The sequence below is a fragment of the Ochotona princeps genome, chromosome 27 (genome assembly GCF_030435755.1).
Source record: "Ochotona princeps isolate mOchPri1 chromosome 27, mOchPri1.hap1, whole genome shotgun sequence".
Taxonomy (NCBI): Eukaryota; Metazoa; Chordata; class Mammalia; order Lagomorpha; family Ochotonidae; genus Ochotona; species Ochotona princeps.
Window position 1 is genome coordinate 26,807,553 of NC_080858.1, and position 16,324 is coordinate 26,823,876.

Below are 16,324 nucleotides of genomic sequence, written 5' to 3' on the forward strand. Positions count from 1 at the left end.
TAATTTGTGTCCTCTGCAGGTCATGTTGTATTCAAGAATGTACAACCTCACAGCCAAACTTAACTTTTACAATCTCCAAAATTTTAAGTAAACAAATATTAACTATAGAAGAAAGAATATAGCATTCAATCACCACCTTTCAAAATAACTGAAAAGAGGCACAATGTAAATGACTTTTATTTAGCTATTATGGAACTCATTAATACACAGTTTCACCCCAAAAGCTAAGACTTCTTTTCAAAACCAAGTCATGCTACAGCAAAGGAAACAAAACCTTCTATGTATAAGAACACCAACTCCACTGTCAGACAGCAAAGTAGCAGCCAGGGAGCAGACTGCAGCATCCCACACAGGCCCTGCTGACAGCCAAAGCCACAGAAGAGGAGCCAGGCTCCAGGACCCTGCAACCTACACACGAGCAGCGTCCCACACACGAGCAGCGTCCCACACACAAGCAGCGTCCCACACACGAGCAGCGTCCCACACACAAGCAGCGTCCCACACACGAGCAGCGTCCCACACACGAGCAGCGTCCCACACACGAGCAGTGTCCCACACAGGCCCTGCTGAGAGCCAAAGCCACAGAAGAGGAGCCAGGCTCCAGGACCCTGCAACCCACACATGAAGCTGCTGGCTCAGCACTGACTGTTGCAATCACCTGGGAAGCAAACCAGAGGTGAGGACCTCTCTCTGTCTCTCCTCTCTCAGCAACAATTTCTTTCAGATAAAGTTTTCAAGAAATAGCAAAATAATATTTCATGGATTTTCTCAGATTCCATCATAATTCAAGCAGATGATAAAGTAAGTCATCTCCTCAATAACAGAAAGATCATTAGAATTTTTAAATGAACCATTTCTAAAATTATTTTAAGCAGCTGATTAAGGGCCTAAAGAGCATTTGAGAAGTGTCACACTGATACCTGGAGACTCAGAGGTAAAGTTCTATAATGCCAAATAACTAAAATATATGATGACAATCCCTTAGCATTCATCTCAGAAGTGATTCCTGAAATGTCAACGGACGGCAGACTAAGAAGTGAATAAAATGAACATAGCACACTGAAGAGGTTACGCTCGAGGAGCATCCAAAGAATCCAGTTTCGCCACAAAAGCAGATTGCAACAGTGAGAAGGTGCCTGCGAGCAGCAGACAGGAGCTGTGAGTCAGGCTGGGTGGGGTCCAGGATCCTGGCCCAGGCTATCGCACGCAGGGCCCTCGAGCTGGCCAGGAGCTGGACTGTAGTCTCAGGTTCTTCCAGGGTGCACAGACAGGCCTGTCCTGGCAAATCACAGGCACGGTCCTTCCCCAGCTCTGCTACTCAGTCTGGAGCCGTGTTTCAGAGCCAAGCCTGGGTGGAACGCCTGCTGGAATGCTGCAGTGCCAGGGCGCTGTGATGGGCTGCTTGTTCCGCTCCTGGCCCAGCCATGGCTCACTTCACATGCCCAGAGAGAGCTCATTAGTCTCCTGTGTGATGGATTCCCACCTTCCAAACTAGCAGAGATGTCACTCGCAGCTGTTCCCTGTAGACCTGGCAGACAGCTATGACTCCCCTGCTGGAGCAAGTGACATTTCAGCAAAGAGGAGGCTGGCCATCAACAGGAACAGGACAACCTCCCCCACTTCCTCCTCTGCCCAGCATATGTGACACCTGTCTAGACGACAGCATGACGGATGAAACACAGCTCACAAGAGGAATACATACTTGACAGCAAAAAATTAAAAACAAAAAAAAAATCAAAAACCCTGAAAAACCAAATATCCCCTTGGAAAGTACTGTCAGCTGCATTAACATCACACACACAGGGACCCTGGGCAGAGGGCTGGGGCTGCATCCAGGGCCCAGACGGCAGGTGGTGTCGGCAGGTGCCCACATGACATGGCCTCTGTTCTCCAAGAGAACAATCCTGGGGCACGGGCTCCCTCAGCCCATCGAGGAAGACAACAGGAGAAGCAAACAGGAGCTTGATACAGAGATGAGTGTACTGTTGCTTTAAAAGCCCAGTTCTGAGGCATTCGCAGATCTCAGGCTGGAAGGCTCCCAGCATGGCCTCATTCCATGCTTCCAAGTCCTGTCACTCACCTGACACACGGAACCGGTTCTCAGGAGCCAGCAAGCGAGCTGTTCGGCACAGCACCAGCCCAGCCAACTGTGGGACATGGAGCGTGTCCCCTTCTTCAAGATCTCCTCATTGGAAAGGCAAAGTCAGACAGACAGGGGGAGAGATGACATGAGGTCTTTATCACGCTGGCTCAAGCCTCCAGTGACTGGGAGCTCCCATGGCGGGGGCGGAGCCTAACCTGCGCACCTCAGCCCCAGCCCACATGGAGCTTCTGTGGTCCAGGGGCAGCTCCCACGACTGCAACCAGGCGGCAGGGCATGAGGCAGATCATCTTATCATGAACCATGTTGTGTCTTTTCAGTTTTGAATTATAACATATGTCACCAATTCAAAACTTCAACCATGGAAAGAAAGTGTCAGCAAGCATGGTAGAGTCACAAGCATTAGTGAATGATATTTTAATATCACATATGTATGTGCATGGAACATTTAAATAATGGCATATGTCATTATATGTTAGAATGCTGATGGCAGGGTTGGGGGAGGACATAAAACTAAAAAGACCTAGGAAATTAATGGAAAAAGAACTCATGAAAACCACAAAGTGGAAACCTCACAGAGAGCTGCATGGGGTTGGGGCCTGATCATGATAAGCGCAAGCAGAGGGAAGGTTGAAGGGGCATACAGACGGTGAGCGAGATGGTCCGTGGGCATGCAGGGCACAGTGCCCCGAATACCATCCTGGTGCATGGCCCATCTCTTCCTCTGTATACCTAACTAGACACCAGGGCAGAGGACACGGGAGCCAGGGATGCCGCTGGAGGAAGACTGGAGTCAGGAACCAAGCAAGGCAGAGGGAGGCTGGCCCACACTGCTAGCAACATGTAGGAAGCTGCCTTGGCTCTGACCTCAACTCCTCACTCCTGTGCTCTACCAGGCAGGCAAGATTGAGCACTGGGGGAACGCTGACCCCCGTCACCAGGCCCACAGAAGTAGGAAAATGAGCATCCTCTGACATGGCCCACAGTGACTGCTACCCAGCTAGGCATGGCCTGTGCTGCGGTGAGGATGGTGGTGAGCCCAGCCTGTATATCAGGTGCATGCAGGAGGCACCATGGGCACATGGAGCAGAGTAACTGGGAGGGGAGGATTGCTTAACGGGGTTGCCTAGTGTTCTGCCCTCAGTGGCATGCTGTATCTTATCTTGCTATCCTGTGGGTAGTATGATTGTCAAAGTGCAGACGGCACACACATTCAGGAGTCATAAAACTAAACAGATGAGTGAGAACAAGAAACAGCCAAGAAAGGAAAAAGCTCAGCAATGACAGCAGGAAGAGGAACTAAATCCGGCAGGTGATGGGGTCAGCGGACGCCTCAGTGCACAGAGGGGACTTGAGACTCACAGGAAGGGCCACAGGGCAGGGCCAGTGGGCAGAGCTGTGACGAGAATGCATGCGGTCCATCTTAGCCATGATAGACCACCAACAAGCACGGGCTAACAAGGCACAGTGTTGAGTGGAAAGTGTCTACAAACACACAGCACATTTAATATCACAGAAAGTAGCACACAGCTCAGCCACAGAATCCATTCAGACGAGTGGTATCCAACTGACAGATGATACAAAGGCAAAACACTCTAAAAATTCAAAACTTATGAAACCATAAGAGCTCAACATTCTCAAGTCAGAGGTAGATCGGAACTCCATGGGGTAGGCCTGAAGTCAGGGTCAAGAGCCACAGGATCCCACATCAGAGTCCCAATCTGCTCATGGGCACCCTGGGAAGCAGTGCTGAGGGTTCAACTACATGGATCCCCATTACCAACACAAGAGACTCTGCTCCATCACCATGAGTATGATGCCAGCGGTGGGGAAGAGTGCTGCCAGCAGGACTTGAAGACTTGTTTCCAGGAAGCTAGCATACCCGAGCAATGACCAGAGAAGCCCCCAAACAGGCCTCCTTCTGCCTCTCCTATCTGCCTCAAGGCCAGGAAAAGGACAGACCCACCCTCAATATGCATTCAGGAAAAGATGTACCGCACCTGTAATATATATCAGGAAAAACACACCCACCCTAGAGTATAGGTTCTACCTTGAGAGGAATGAAATAAAACCAGTGGCCAAGCTGTAGGACCCTGAGGAGCAGGTGTTGCCTCCAGCCCTCAGAGGCACAGACAGTAACCCCAAGCCCCTCTGTCCATGATTCAGAGCCCAGTGCTGTGGTCTCCTTGTCTTCTGGCTTCTGCTCTCACATATCTATTTAGGAATGATTTGCTATGTCCCAGGCTGCCTCATCTCTGACAAGGGAAACCATGTAAGAGCTTTCTGCCTGCCTGCAGACAGACCATTAAAGCACTTAATGCTTATTAACACGTTCGTCATGCCCAGGACTTGGGCCACAGGTGCTATCAGAATTCCTGTTACAGAGGAGGATGGTGACGTGCGCAGAGACTGCCTGACTCACCCAACGTGCAGGGAGCACTTGAAGCAGCAGGTTTCCAAAGGGAATGTGAAGAAACATCCATCGCCAGCCCTGGGGCTCTTCTTCCAAGAAGGGACCACATCAAGCCACATGGGGTCCTCTAGCAATTATTCAGGTCCAGACCAGGTGACCTGCACGAATTTCTTCCCCTGCCCCTACAACTGCCATGACCACCTGTACCCACAATAACACTCCCACAGGAGCAGCAAGGACTACAAGGACACAGCTGTGCCTGCCACCTGTTGTGAGGGGAAAGGGCTCTGGGCCAGCTACTAAAATTGCAACTGATAATTCCCAACACAGATAATCTCCAAACAGAAAGGAAAGAAGGAAGGGAGAGAGGGAAGGAAGGAGGGAGGAGGGAAGACATACAAACATGTGCACGTGCACACATACACACTCTATGAATAACTACTCTCAAAGGCAGGAATGCAAGAACTGGCAGACTCGGTTTGGGGGTAAGTTTGGGCACTCTTAGCAATAGGAACTGCAGCTGCTGGAAAGCTCTGAGGCCGATGGCTGGCTTGCGTCCAGGATGCCGCACAATGCAGCAAGGTGCTCTGTGTGCAAGCAGCCTCTACTCCCTGCCACGCTCGGGCCATGCTGCCTCTCTTTAGTGTATTCTCAGAACCAGGCACACATACCTGTGATCCAAGTGGTGAATGGAGAGAATGACTCCTGAATTTAGGGGGGCCTGCTTCAGGGTGGCCAGCACAGTGAACTCATGTTTATTCCTCAGCTTCTGGAAAAACTGCTCCGCTGTGGCAGTGGGCGCCTTGATGCTTCTGGGGGTGTCTGCAACAGAATGAACATGTGCTAAGCATGGACTGGAACTCAGAATTACAGAGGACTTTTGCATGCAACATGTTCCCAAACGCATCATCAGGCCAGCGAAGAGTACAGGTCAGTACAGGCTCCTGAGGTACGTCCCTGCAACATGCTGCAGTTGACACAGAACAGTAAGTTACAAGTCTTACTGAGCTTGCGTCTGAAGAATCAGTTTCCAAAAATGCCACCTCCAAGGCAAAGTACCTGAGAAGCTGCACCCAAGCTCTCTCCTCACATGCTGCAGTGTCCCAGAAACCACAGCCCTGTGAGGGTCAGCGGGAGAAAGGCAATGTGTTCCCCAGGTCAAGACTCCAAGGACCACACTGCTGCCATTTGCTATCCCCGACTCCTGACAGGAAGCAGGATTTAAACCCACGTGCCATGCTCCACACTGGTGTCTTTAGCCAGAAGGTTCGCTATAAATATTTTTTTAAGGATCATCGAAATGAGTCACTCTCCACCTTATGTGCAACGGATGAAGCTGTAAGATCAGATCATCTCACTGTAATTGTTGAAATGCATGGAACTGAGTTCCAGAAAACTTCTCTGCATTTCCACAGGACTAGCTCAGGGCACAACAACTGGCAGGGACAGAGAGAGCTGAAGGAACTGCTCACTGTACACCCGGCTATAGTAGACAGGACCACGAGATGCAGGGCAGCCTTCCACAAGTATGGTGTTCCTAGTTCAGAGTGGTCAGAGCCACTCCCCTGTTTTTAGATGTCTGTGGTTCCAGTTCCCAGTCACCATGACAACAGGAAGCACCTACACATGCTTCACACAGAAACCCCAGGGAGAAGAGCAGCTTCTGCATACTGCACTGAGGATCCACCCAGCCCCTTCTTCCCGACCCATCATGGTCTACAGAATGACAACAGAGTCTTGCTCAGTGACTGTTACTGTTATTGCCCTAAGAGACCCACCCAACCCCTTAGTTTAGGTCCATGATGGTCTACAGAGTGACAACAGAGTCTTGCTCAGTGTCTATTGCTAGGAGAGCAGCCTATAGGTGCCCTTGAGACATCCTTTAAAAAGAGGAAAGGAATAACATAATGGATGGAATACCATCAAAAGAGTGAGACAAATTGCTCTAGACTGCAGGGAAGGGCAGTTCTGCACCTGTGAGCGACTTGAGAATTTTCACCAGAAGCCCTATGCATTGGCTCAATCAGCTAATCCTCTCCTTGCAAGCACCAGCATTGGTTCATGTCATGGTTGCTTAATTTCCCATCCAGCTCCTTGCTCATGGCCTGGGAAAGCAGTGGAGAATGGCCCAAGGTCTTGGGGCCCTGCTCCTGTGTGCGAAACTTGGAAGAAGTTCCTGGCTCCTGGCTTTGGATTGGCTCAGTTGCAACCATTGTGGTCATTTGGGAAGTGAGCCAGCAGAGAGAAGATCTTTCTTTCTGTCTCTCCTTCTCTCTGTAAATCTGCCTTTACAATAAAAATACATCTTTATTTTTTAAAAAAAAAAGTTTCACCAGAGGAAGGAGGGAAGTATTGCTCCACAAAGCACAGCTCAGAGGACAGCAGGGCAGGAAAGCACAGGGCTTAGCTGGGATACATGAGCAAAACCTGCTGGACAGGACTGTGAAATTAACAGAATGCACACTGGTCAATTCCATTGCATCCCCTATCTATTACTGAGATTCCCCTGTGCTACAACTGGTGATCTGACACAAATGAGAGAAAACTGGACACATGGGGACTCCTACATGGTCCCAGACCCAGGAATGCAGACCCACAAGAACACCCACTCAGGTGATGGCAGATCCATGGGGACTCCCACTCACAGAATGGCCCCAAACACTGGAGGGCCAGACCTATGGGGACAGCACAGGAACACCCACTCAGGCTATAACAGACCCATGGGAATTCCCACTCATGAGATGGCCCCAGATCCTGGAGGGCCAGACCTATGGGGCACACCACAGCTTGGTCCAAGAGCCTGAGCTCACTCAGAAAGAGAAACGAGTTTACCAACATGAGCTAGCTGCCTATCAAGGTGGAACTTGAGATGAGAAGCTTCTAGAAGGTGCTGTACTTTCATACTACTCTATGACAGAAAACCCAAAGTTTGTGTATTGTTATCTCAACCTTTGGGGTGAGGCCCATGGGAAGATAAAGGGCTTCCTCTGTTTTGTGCTTTGATGTCAGATGAAACACCATTTCTGCACAGTTGCCCTCAAGGTGATATGGGAAAGAGCTCCACAGAGCAGGCTCTGCCCGAGCATCACCAGGAGCACACGAGTCTCTGGGTCCAACAATGTGAAGAAGAAGCACGGAAGAAGGGGAAACCAACCCCTAAAAAACAGCTGTTCAATCCACATTCAAGCCTACCTCACAGAAGAGGAGGTGTCATGGCAGAAGGGAAACAACTGGAAACAGAAAGAACACTGGAGACATTTAGGAATTCAAGTGGTCACCAAACATCAGCTCACACCAGGGCTCTTCCAACAGTTCTTGGAAAGGAGCAAGTGGGATAACCTTGCATGGACATCAGGTTAGTGTGAGGGTACTTTGGAGAAGACACTTGGAATCCATGCTTGGATCTGACAGCTTGTTGTACAGCAGGTGCCTGCTCCACATCTGAGTGCTGGGGGACACTGAAGTTAAGTTTTCTCTTAGAACCTCTGTTCTTGGGCCTGGCACCCTAATGGCTCAGTGGCTAAATCCTTGCCTTGCATGTGCCAGAATGCCATATGGGCACCAGTTCATGTCCCAACTGCTCCACTTCCCAACCAGCTTCCTGCCTGTGACCTGGGAAAGCAGTAGAGGATGGCCCAAAGCCTTGAGTCCCTGCACCCATAAGGGAAGCTCAGAAGAAGTTCCTGGCTTCAGATCAGCTCAGCTCTAATCACTGCAGCCACTAGGAGAGTAAACCAACAGACAGAAGATAATTCTTTATCTCCTCCTCTATGTAAATCTGCCTCTCCGTAAAACTAAAAATAAATCTTAAAAACAGACCTTCTGTTCTTGTCAGTGTTGGTGTGACTGACTGCACTTCTACCGCCAGCTTCCTGCAGATGTGTACCACAGGATGCAGTGGTCATGGCTCAAGTGCTGGGCTCCCTGTCCCCAGGTGAGGCCTGAACTGAGTTCCCCACTCCCAGGTTTGGCCTGGCCCAGACAGCACAGACATTTCAGAAACGAGCCGGAGGATGAGAGCTCTCCCTTACTCTCTAATTAAATGGTAGTTATTTAAATAACCTGAAAAAGAAGGGCTAAGGCTTTATAAGAGGAAGGTCGCAGTGGAAGACCATCCACACCAATTTGGATAAAATAATCTTATTTATGACCAATGGGGTGGGCAGGGGGATGGGGGAACGTACACATTCTGACTGAACAGCTGAAGTGATGCAGTTCCCTGCTTGAAGAGGCTGAAGCTGTCATGTGGACAAGAACAGAAGCTTTGAGAGAAAACTTGGACAGAGGGATCCAGAGCCTGCAGTATTCTTTGCAGAACTCCAGCAGGAGGTAGAGTGTGGCATAGTCCTAAAGACAGAGCAGCATGTCTGGAAAGCCCTGGAGGTGTTTTGCTTGCTCTTTCTGAAGGCTACACAACATCTGCTTATTGGGCAAGGGTCCAGATGGAGATCAGACAACGCCGCAGCTGGACAACACTGGGACACCTTCGTCCCAGTCCTCCTCCCCCAGGATAGTGCTCCTGCTCGTTCCTCTCACCTGGGACGGTTCCTGGGGAATCATCAGTTCCCACCTTGAAGCCATGATTTGGTCCCTTCTGACTTCTTTCTGTTCTATAATCTTGAGAACTCTTAAAGCACACCCATTTTTACCCAATTAATACCATGCACAAGATACACTGACATAAGTTAATTCCCATGACCCTCAGTTGGTTTTGGTTCCTTAAGTAACTAGCTTTAAGTAGTGATTTTGCAGAAAAATGTCACCTTTCTGTTTATGTTTCAGTTTTCAAATTCGGAAAGTTAGTGCTCCTGACCATGGCTTTCATGTCAGGATTCCATAACATTCAGCGCAATCTGAGTTTGCACTATTACTACTCCAAGATCCAGTTCAGGCACTAACAAGAAAAGCAATATCCTCACTGCCATACATGTCGCCTCACACTGCTGCCACGCTTTAATGTATGGTAAGGACATGTATGATCTGTCCTTAGCATATTGATGCAATGTAAGTAGCCATCAGCTGAAATTAGAGCTCCAGAACGTAGCCATGTCACAAAATTAAGCTTGATACCCCTAAACTAGTACCTCCCAACCATCACTCCCTCATCCCATGGCAACCAGCACTAGTCCCTGTGTTTCATGAGCTCAGCATTTTCAGATTCTACCCATAAACAAGATCATGGGCTAACTGTAGCTGTGCCTGGCTGATTTCATTCAACCCTGTGTCTACAGACCCACCTGTACTGTCACAAATGACACTTTCCTTCAAGAACAAATCCTATACACAACATATAACATTCAAAACATAACATGTTATACATAACATCATATCATCTTAAATCAAGGCAAACATGTGGTATTTAGCCTTTTGGGATTGGCTCATTTCCCTTAGCATTATGGTTTCCAGTTTGGCCCATTTGGCCACAAAGAACTGCATTTTGTTTTTTTTTAATAGCTGAGTAGTATTCCATGGAGTAGATGAACCATAGCTTTCTTATCCAATCCTCTGTTGATGGGCATTTTGGTTGTTTCCATGTTTTTGCAATTACTGATTGTTATATGTTGTGTATAAACTAAAATTGAAGTATAGGTGAGGTGGTCACAGAAGGTGGCTGGGAACTCGCATTTACTTTTAACATATTGGTTACTCATTACTATGTCAATTAATTCCATAATGATGTAAATTTTTGCTGATGGTATGTTGGAGCTTTCAATTGACTGGGATGATACTCTGCTGGCTCTGTCTTCAGACCAGAGAGGGTATACCTAAGAAGCCGTTGAACTTGACGGGACAATAAGATACTGGACTCTATGTTTCGTATACGCTTGCAATGGGGAAATCTCAACTGAACTTGAGCTGTGGTTATGCAACAAGGTGGAGGACTCCACCATGGTGGGAGGGTTTGGGGAGGGGTGGGGAGAACCCAAGTATCTATGTAACTGTGTCACATAATACAATGTAATTACTGAAGTTAAATAATAAAAATAAATAAATAAATAATAAAGAATATTATCTCTTAGAGATCATAAAAAAAAAGAACAAATCCTATTCCGTTGTGTATACATACTATAATTTCTTTATTCATTTATCCTTTCATGGACAATTAGAGTTCCGTAATTTGGCTATTGCAGTGGATAAGAGAGTACAGATCTCTCAAAGCACCAATTTCAATTCCTGTGGATTTATCTTAAAAGTGGGACTGTTAGATTATATGGTGGTTCCTCCAGATACTTATTTACAGAGATGAAAAGCTGGCTAATATCCTATTTAGAAGTGATCTGCAGATCAAAATGCCAACAGGATTTTTTCATATAAATAGAAAAACAACCCTAACACTTCAATGGAAAATAGAAAGATCCCTAGTAGTAAATTTTGAACAAAATGAATCAAGCTACGGACATAAACCATCCTGACTTTAAAATATGTTACAAAACTACAGTAATCAAAACAATGTTATGGCATTAACAAAGACACACAGACCAACAGAACAGAAAAGAGAATCCAGAAATAAATTCATTTGTAGTTAACGGATCTTCTGTTGAGAACTCTATGGGGTCACTCTCAATGACCTAGGCACTGCCCCCAAAGGATCTCTCATGTCCCCTTCTCTGTCAAAGGCAGCACCCCAAGGAACAAGCCTTTAATCACAGGAATGTCAGGGGTCACAGGACATGTCCACACCATAGCAGGTAATGTGGACATTTTATAACTATTAACTCTTATAATACATGAACACAAGCTATCTTCCCACTTGGGTCTTCTTCAATTTATTCCACCAGTGCCTTTTAGTTTTTTAATATAATTTTTATTCACTTATTCAAATTTGTATAATTGGGTATGAGGGTTTTTTACGTACATTATTTTGAATTGGATTGTTCCCGTAGTTTGTGTTTGGATTAGCTATTTCCTTAGCGCATACAAACCTTGCAAATAGTCTCAACCCATCAGTAGAAGGGCTTTTCCTGTATTCTGATAACAAAAACTTGGGAAAGCACTGTTTGCTTTGGCAATTAAAAAGCGTCACTACAATTGCCTGCGTAAATCAAATGCAGTGTGGAAAAGCTAACAGTGTGAAAAATCCTGAATTCTTTTTCTCCACATATCTAGACCAATAAAAAATACAAAGCAGCATCAGTTGGCAGAGGCTGGCACTGGGGGCTTAGTCTGTCTAGTTAAACTCCAGATCCACCTGGAAAGTACATAATCTGGGAATGGGAGTGGCCTAGTAGGGAGAGAGTGGGCACCTCCCTTTTGGGTTACCATACCCACTGGAGAGCACGAAAACCAGGACAGGGACAGGGGTGGCTCGACAGAAAAGCATCCACCAGTATGTGTGTGGGCTGGATAGTAGGGTTGTTGGGTTGAACTAGGTTTCAATGCCTATTGACATGTATGAGAGCTAAATGAGATGTGGGAAAGACTGAACAAGTCTGCGGTACATACTGGCAAGCATGGGAACCAGGATAGGGGGCAGGCCTGGTGGGGGTTATGGGGAGTCGCCCCAACTAGGCTGCAGCTCCCACTGGTTTGCATGAGGGCCGAGTATGAAGTGGGAAAGATCGGGCTGGACTACGACACCCATCGGTTCATGTGGAAGACAGGGCTGGAAACAGAACTGACCTAGCAATTGCAATGACCAGCATGTGTATAAGCTGATTGGGGCGACAGATGGTGCCAGACCCTGTACTGGTAAACTCACACAAGAATCAGGTTTGCGATCACTTCAAAGTTTCTTCGGAGATCCCTCCAACTGAACTGCTGATCTCAGAACCCCAACCATGAAGAGACTCTGTCAGCCAGTGGATTCTGAAGAGATTTCATCGTGCTTGGAACAGCAAGATTGGCAGCAATTTAGAACTGTTGAACTATCAAAACTGCTTGAGCAGGACCCTCGGAGCGTGCCTCACATCGGGGACCTGGGATGGGTGGGAGGCTGGGTGGGACTTCTCCCTTTGTTTCTCCCCTGACCCCGGATAGAGGGGGAAAAAGTGATGACATTAGTGTGGAAGCAATGGTATTAACCACTTTCCTGAAGCCCTTGACCCTTTGTACCCTAATCAACTAAGTAAGATTATTTTTAAAAAATGTATATGTATGTGTGTATATATATATATAAGTTAAAATCAATTGTGCAACCTGTGCAATCTCAGACACAGGACAGTGGGTTGAAAATGGCCCCATTTTCAGCAAATTGCCAGGTCCAGCAGGTCTTGACTGTGAAATACCCTTGCACAGGACACAGATGGGACACAGTCACCAGTCATACTCCTGCTTGACCTTCAGTAACACTTATGCCTTCATGGTACACACAGAGAATACAAAATAATGGGACAATTCTACAAAATAATAGAACAAATTATGAGAATAATTCTACAAGACATTAAAAGCTGCCTAACCGTACACAGTCTTCAAACAAAATCTCACCTAAGTCTTACACAGCATCTAACAAACGAGATTATATGTCCCACAACAGTAGCAACTGCAGACAAGCAAAAAAGTTAGGCAAAGAAACTGAGGCAGTAGGCTTGTCCCATTCAAGGCCCACAGCCAAAGCTCACCTCTACATCAGGCCAGTGTGCCTGCTACTGCAGCTTCCACGAAGCTGGCCAATGCCATGGGGGTACAGGCTCCAGCGAGTGATAAATTTGCACTTTAACTGCTGTATAAGTCTATTACGAAGGTAAATAATTTTCCCTTGCTCTTAAGATCAAGTCCTCTTCCCCAGTCAGCAAAAACATTCACACCACATCACCTCAGCTACATACCCTAAATGGCAAAGATGTAAGTTTCAATTTTAAACAAAAGATTTTTCTAAAGAATAATTTTCAAGTGCTTATGCTTAGAAATGTACTGAAAATATTCCAGATACTTGCAATTTTTCATGGGAAAAATTCACATTTGATGAGAGATCATTTTCACCCTTTAGACATCAATACATCCCTTACACTGTTAGATTAAGAGAGTCTAAAGCCAAACCGTCACATCAGCTTAGAATTCCCCTTCCCATGACAACCCCAAACCACCTCAGACGCTTTGTTCATATCTAAACCTAAACTCTCAGTACACAACAAAATATCTTCATGTAATGTCAGCAATACATCATGAATTTCTACATACACATGTTGTTATAACCAGTAATGGGAAGTGTACACATTAACCAAAAAGAAACAAATAACCAGTAACTAAATGGCTAACCTGACTCAGGCTTGGGAATCTTCACAGAGAAAATACAGCAAACTGTGAATAGATTTAAGGGATATTAAAAATTAAAATGCCTATATATATAATTTGGGGCTTGTAATTCAGATATTAAATTTTGCATATACAAATTTAATGGAAGTAATTAAGATGATTACATTTTGTTTGCTTTGCTGAGAATTCGGCTTGCAGTGTCCACTTTCCTTGGCAGAACCCAGAGCTGGTCCGCCACCCTGTGTATGCTGCTTTAGCCACAGCTGCAGCCCTTACTCTAGGTTACCTTATCTGCTGCTGTAATGAGATGGACCCTACATGCTGCTGTGGAGCCCTCACTCCAGGTGACGTCACCTGGCGATGTAGTAAGATGGAACCTATATGCTGGTGTGAACCTCAGCAGCATAATTAGCAGGTGTTTTGATGCCAACAAGACAGGGAGGGTAAGCAAACTAATGGCATATCTTGAGTCTAGGCAGGGCTGAACAAGAGAGGACCAAGTGGACAGAAACATCAAGCGGGGGAGGAGGAGGAGGTGACCATCAGTCACAAATTTAATAGATTATTGATCTTCCCCCATCACCTACAAACAGCAATGTTACTATCATTAAACACACTTATCAGTAATTTTCTGAACTTTTATCTTAAAAACTTAAACTGAGTATCCACAATTTGTCAGCTATCATCATAAACCTATACCTTAAATGCACAGGAAAATGCAATGACTAGACTGTCCTATTTTATCAATACTATTGATAGTTTTGTTAAAGTCACTAAATCATGAATCAAGTAATTCTTGAACTTTTTAAAAAGTTTAAGTTTTTATCCATTTTACTCATGAATGCATGAAGACTCAACACACATATTTGCATATCCTGACATCACTTTTTGATATGTGAGGCAGTGCTTAAATGAGCAAATTACTTTATGATCAAAACTTATAAATTCATTAATTAGGTGACTATTTTTTAAATAACCCTGTCTATAGTATCTAGCTTTATCTTAAATGCACATGCACAAATTAAAGTGTTCAATTATTAAACTATGAAATCTAAGTGCAAAATGACAAATGTACATAATTTCTGAGGAATGAAAACTGAATGAGAAGCCACTTCTTTATTTTGTTTAAGATCTGATAAAAGCATTCACACAGTCGCTGAGAGACAAACCTCCTCTCTCCGACAGCTGGTTCCCTTTCTACTCACACATGCACTGATGGTTGGACGTGGTTCTGGTCAATCCATCAGCATGAAGAGACGAAAGTAAGCCTTGCACGATCAAGGTGGGCTTCCTGGGATGCATCTATTAACTGCTAACAATGATGGATACAGCTTTTTAAGTGGCTTTTCCATCCACAAACTGTGAGGGTTCTGAATTGTGCAAACATCAGACTACACAAGCAGATGCTAACAGGATGTTTGCTGAGTAGCCACAGACAGAACATGGTGCCCCATCAATTACCCTGAGCCAAAGTGCTGAGATGCACAATTGCATCTGCCCCTTAGTTTGACCTGAGACATCAATTTGGAGAGTTTGTTCCGCTTTTATCTGGCTTTAATTATAATAACCAAATCATTTCAGAATAACAAGATTCCAAAGGATCAGTTACCATGATTAATCACCCTTTCAAAATTGAGCTGCACTTTTCTATTATAATTATTTTCGCTGCAAGACAGAAATAAAACAGCACCGTGCAGTATCGAGGGTAGAAAACAGTTGTCACGAGCTTCTCCATCCAGCGTGTTGGTTCCCGCCCTTGCCTCCTCCCTTGATTTCTGAGTCACTTCGGATCACAATGCCAAAAAAACCAGAAGTGAGTCTTAGAGGTAAAACTTCTGTTCAGAGGTTCCACAACAAGAGAGGCCTCTGACAACTTCTCAGTGCTGCCCTGGAGGCCAGTCCACGCCCCCAAGCCTCAGCAGCCTAGCTGAGGACTCCACTCTGGCCCACATGCTCAATGTGGATTCTGACACAGTACCAGCGTCTCCACCTTGGGAACAAGTGGACTCTGCTGGACAGTGCTGGATGTTCCATTTCCCAAGAGTCATCTGCCTCCCCTGGAGCTCCAGAGCCAGCTGATCGTGGTGCCTGGGCACCAGCCCACCTCCCACCCACCCTCACACCCACCCTCTCCCCCCTACTGTCAAGTTTTGCTTAGAGCTGGCCCTCTTCTCACCACTGTGAATAAGGGCCCTGGGTAACTCAGGGTTTGCTAGATATCAACAGGGTTTGTCTTCTCCAAAGCTCAGGCTGCATTTCATTGTCAACCTAATGGTGTTGATGGACAGTTGGGACCTTTGATGGTGACAAGGTGCTAAGAGAGAGCAATGCACTTCTTGCGGGACTGTGCTGGTGACTCAAAAGTGGGGCATGTCAGAAAGCGAGGCCATGCGTCACATGTTTCTTCACCGCACACCGCCACTCTCCTCCACCATTCTGTAAGTGATGCTGCAGCCTGAGGCCCTCACTTCCAACCTTCAGATCTGTGAGTTCAACAAACCCCTCTGATTTCGAAAGGTGGATGCAGAGGCTGAGCTCAACTCTGGACTTGGTACCTGAGGCAACCCAAGGTCTGGAACTGCTTCTCTGACTCCCAGAAGTTTCCAGCTGATTCTGCA

General features: G+C 46.2%; 1 protein-coding gene across 1 annotated transcript in view; it reads right to left on the reverse strand.

Annotated features, from left to right (window-relative positions):
* The window catches only part of NELL2 (neural EGFL like 2), a 237,230-nt gene that overhangs the window by 149,937 nt on the left and 70,969 nt on the right, over positions 1-16,324 (reverse strand). The window contains exon 4 of the mRNA XM_058656001.1: positions 5,186-5,336. Coding sequence (XP_058511984.1) covers positions 5,186-5,336 — 151 coding nt within the window. The remainder of the gene's footprint in view (positions 1-5,185; positions 5,337-16,324) is intronic.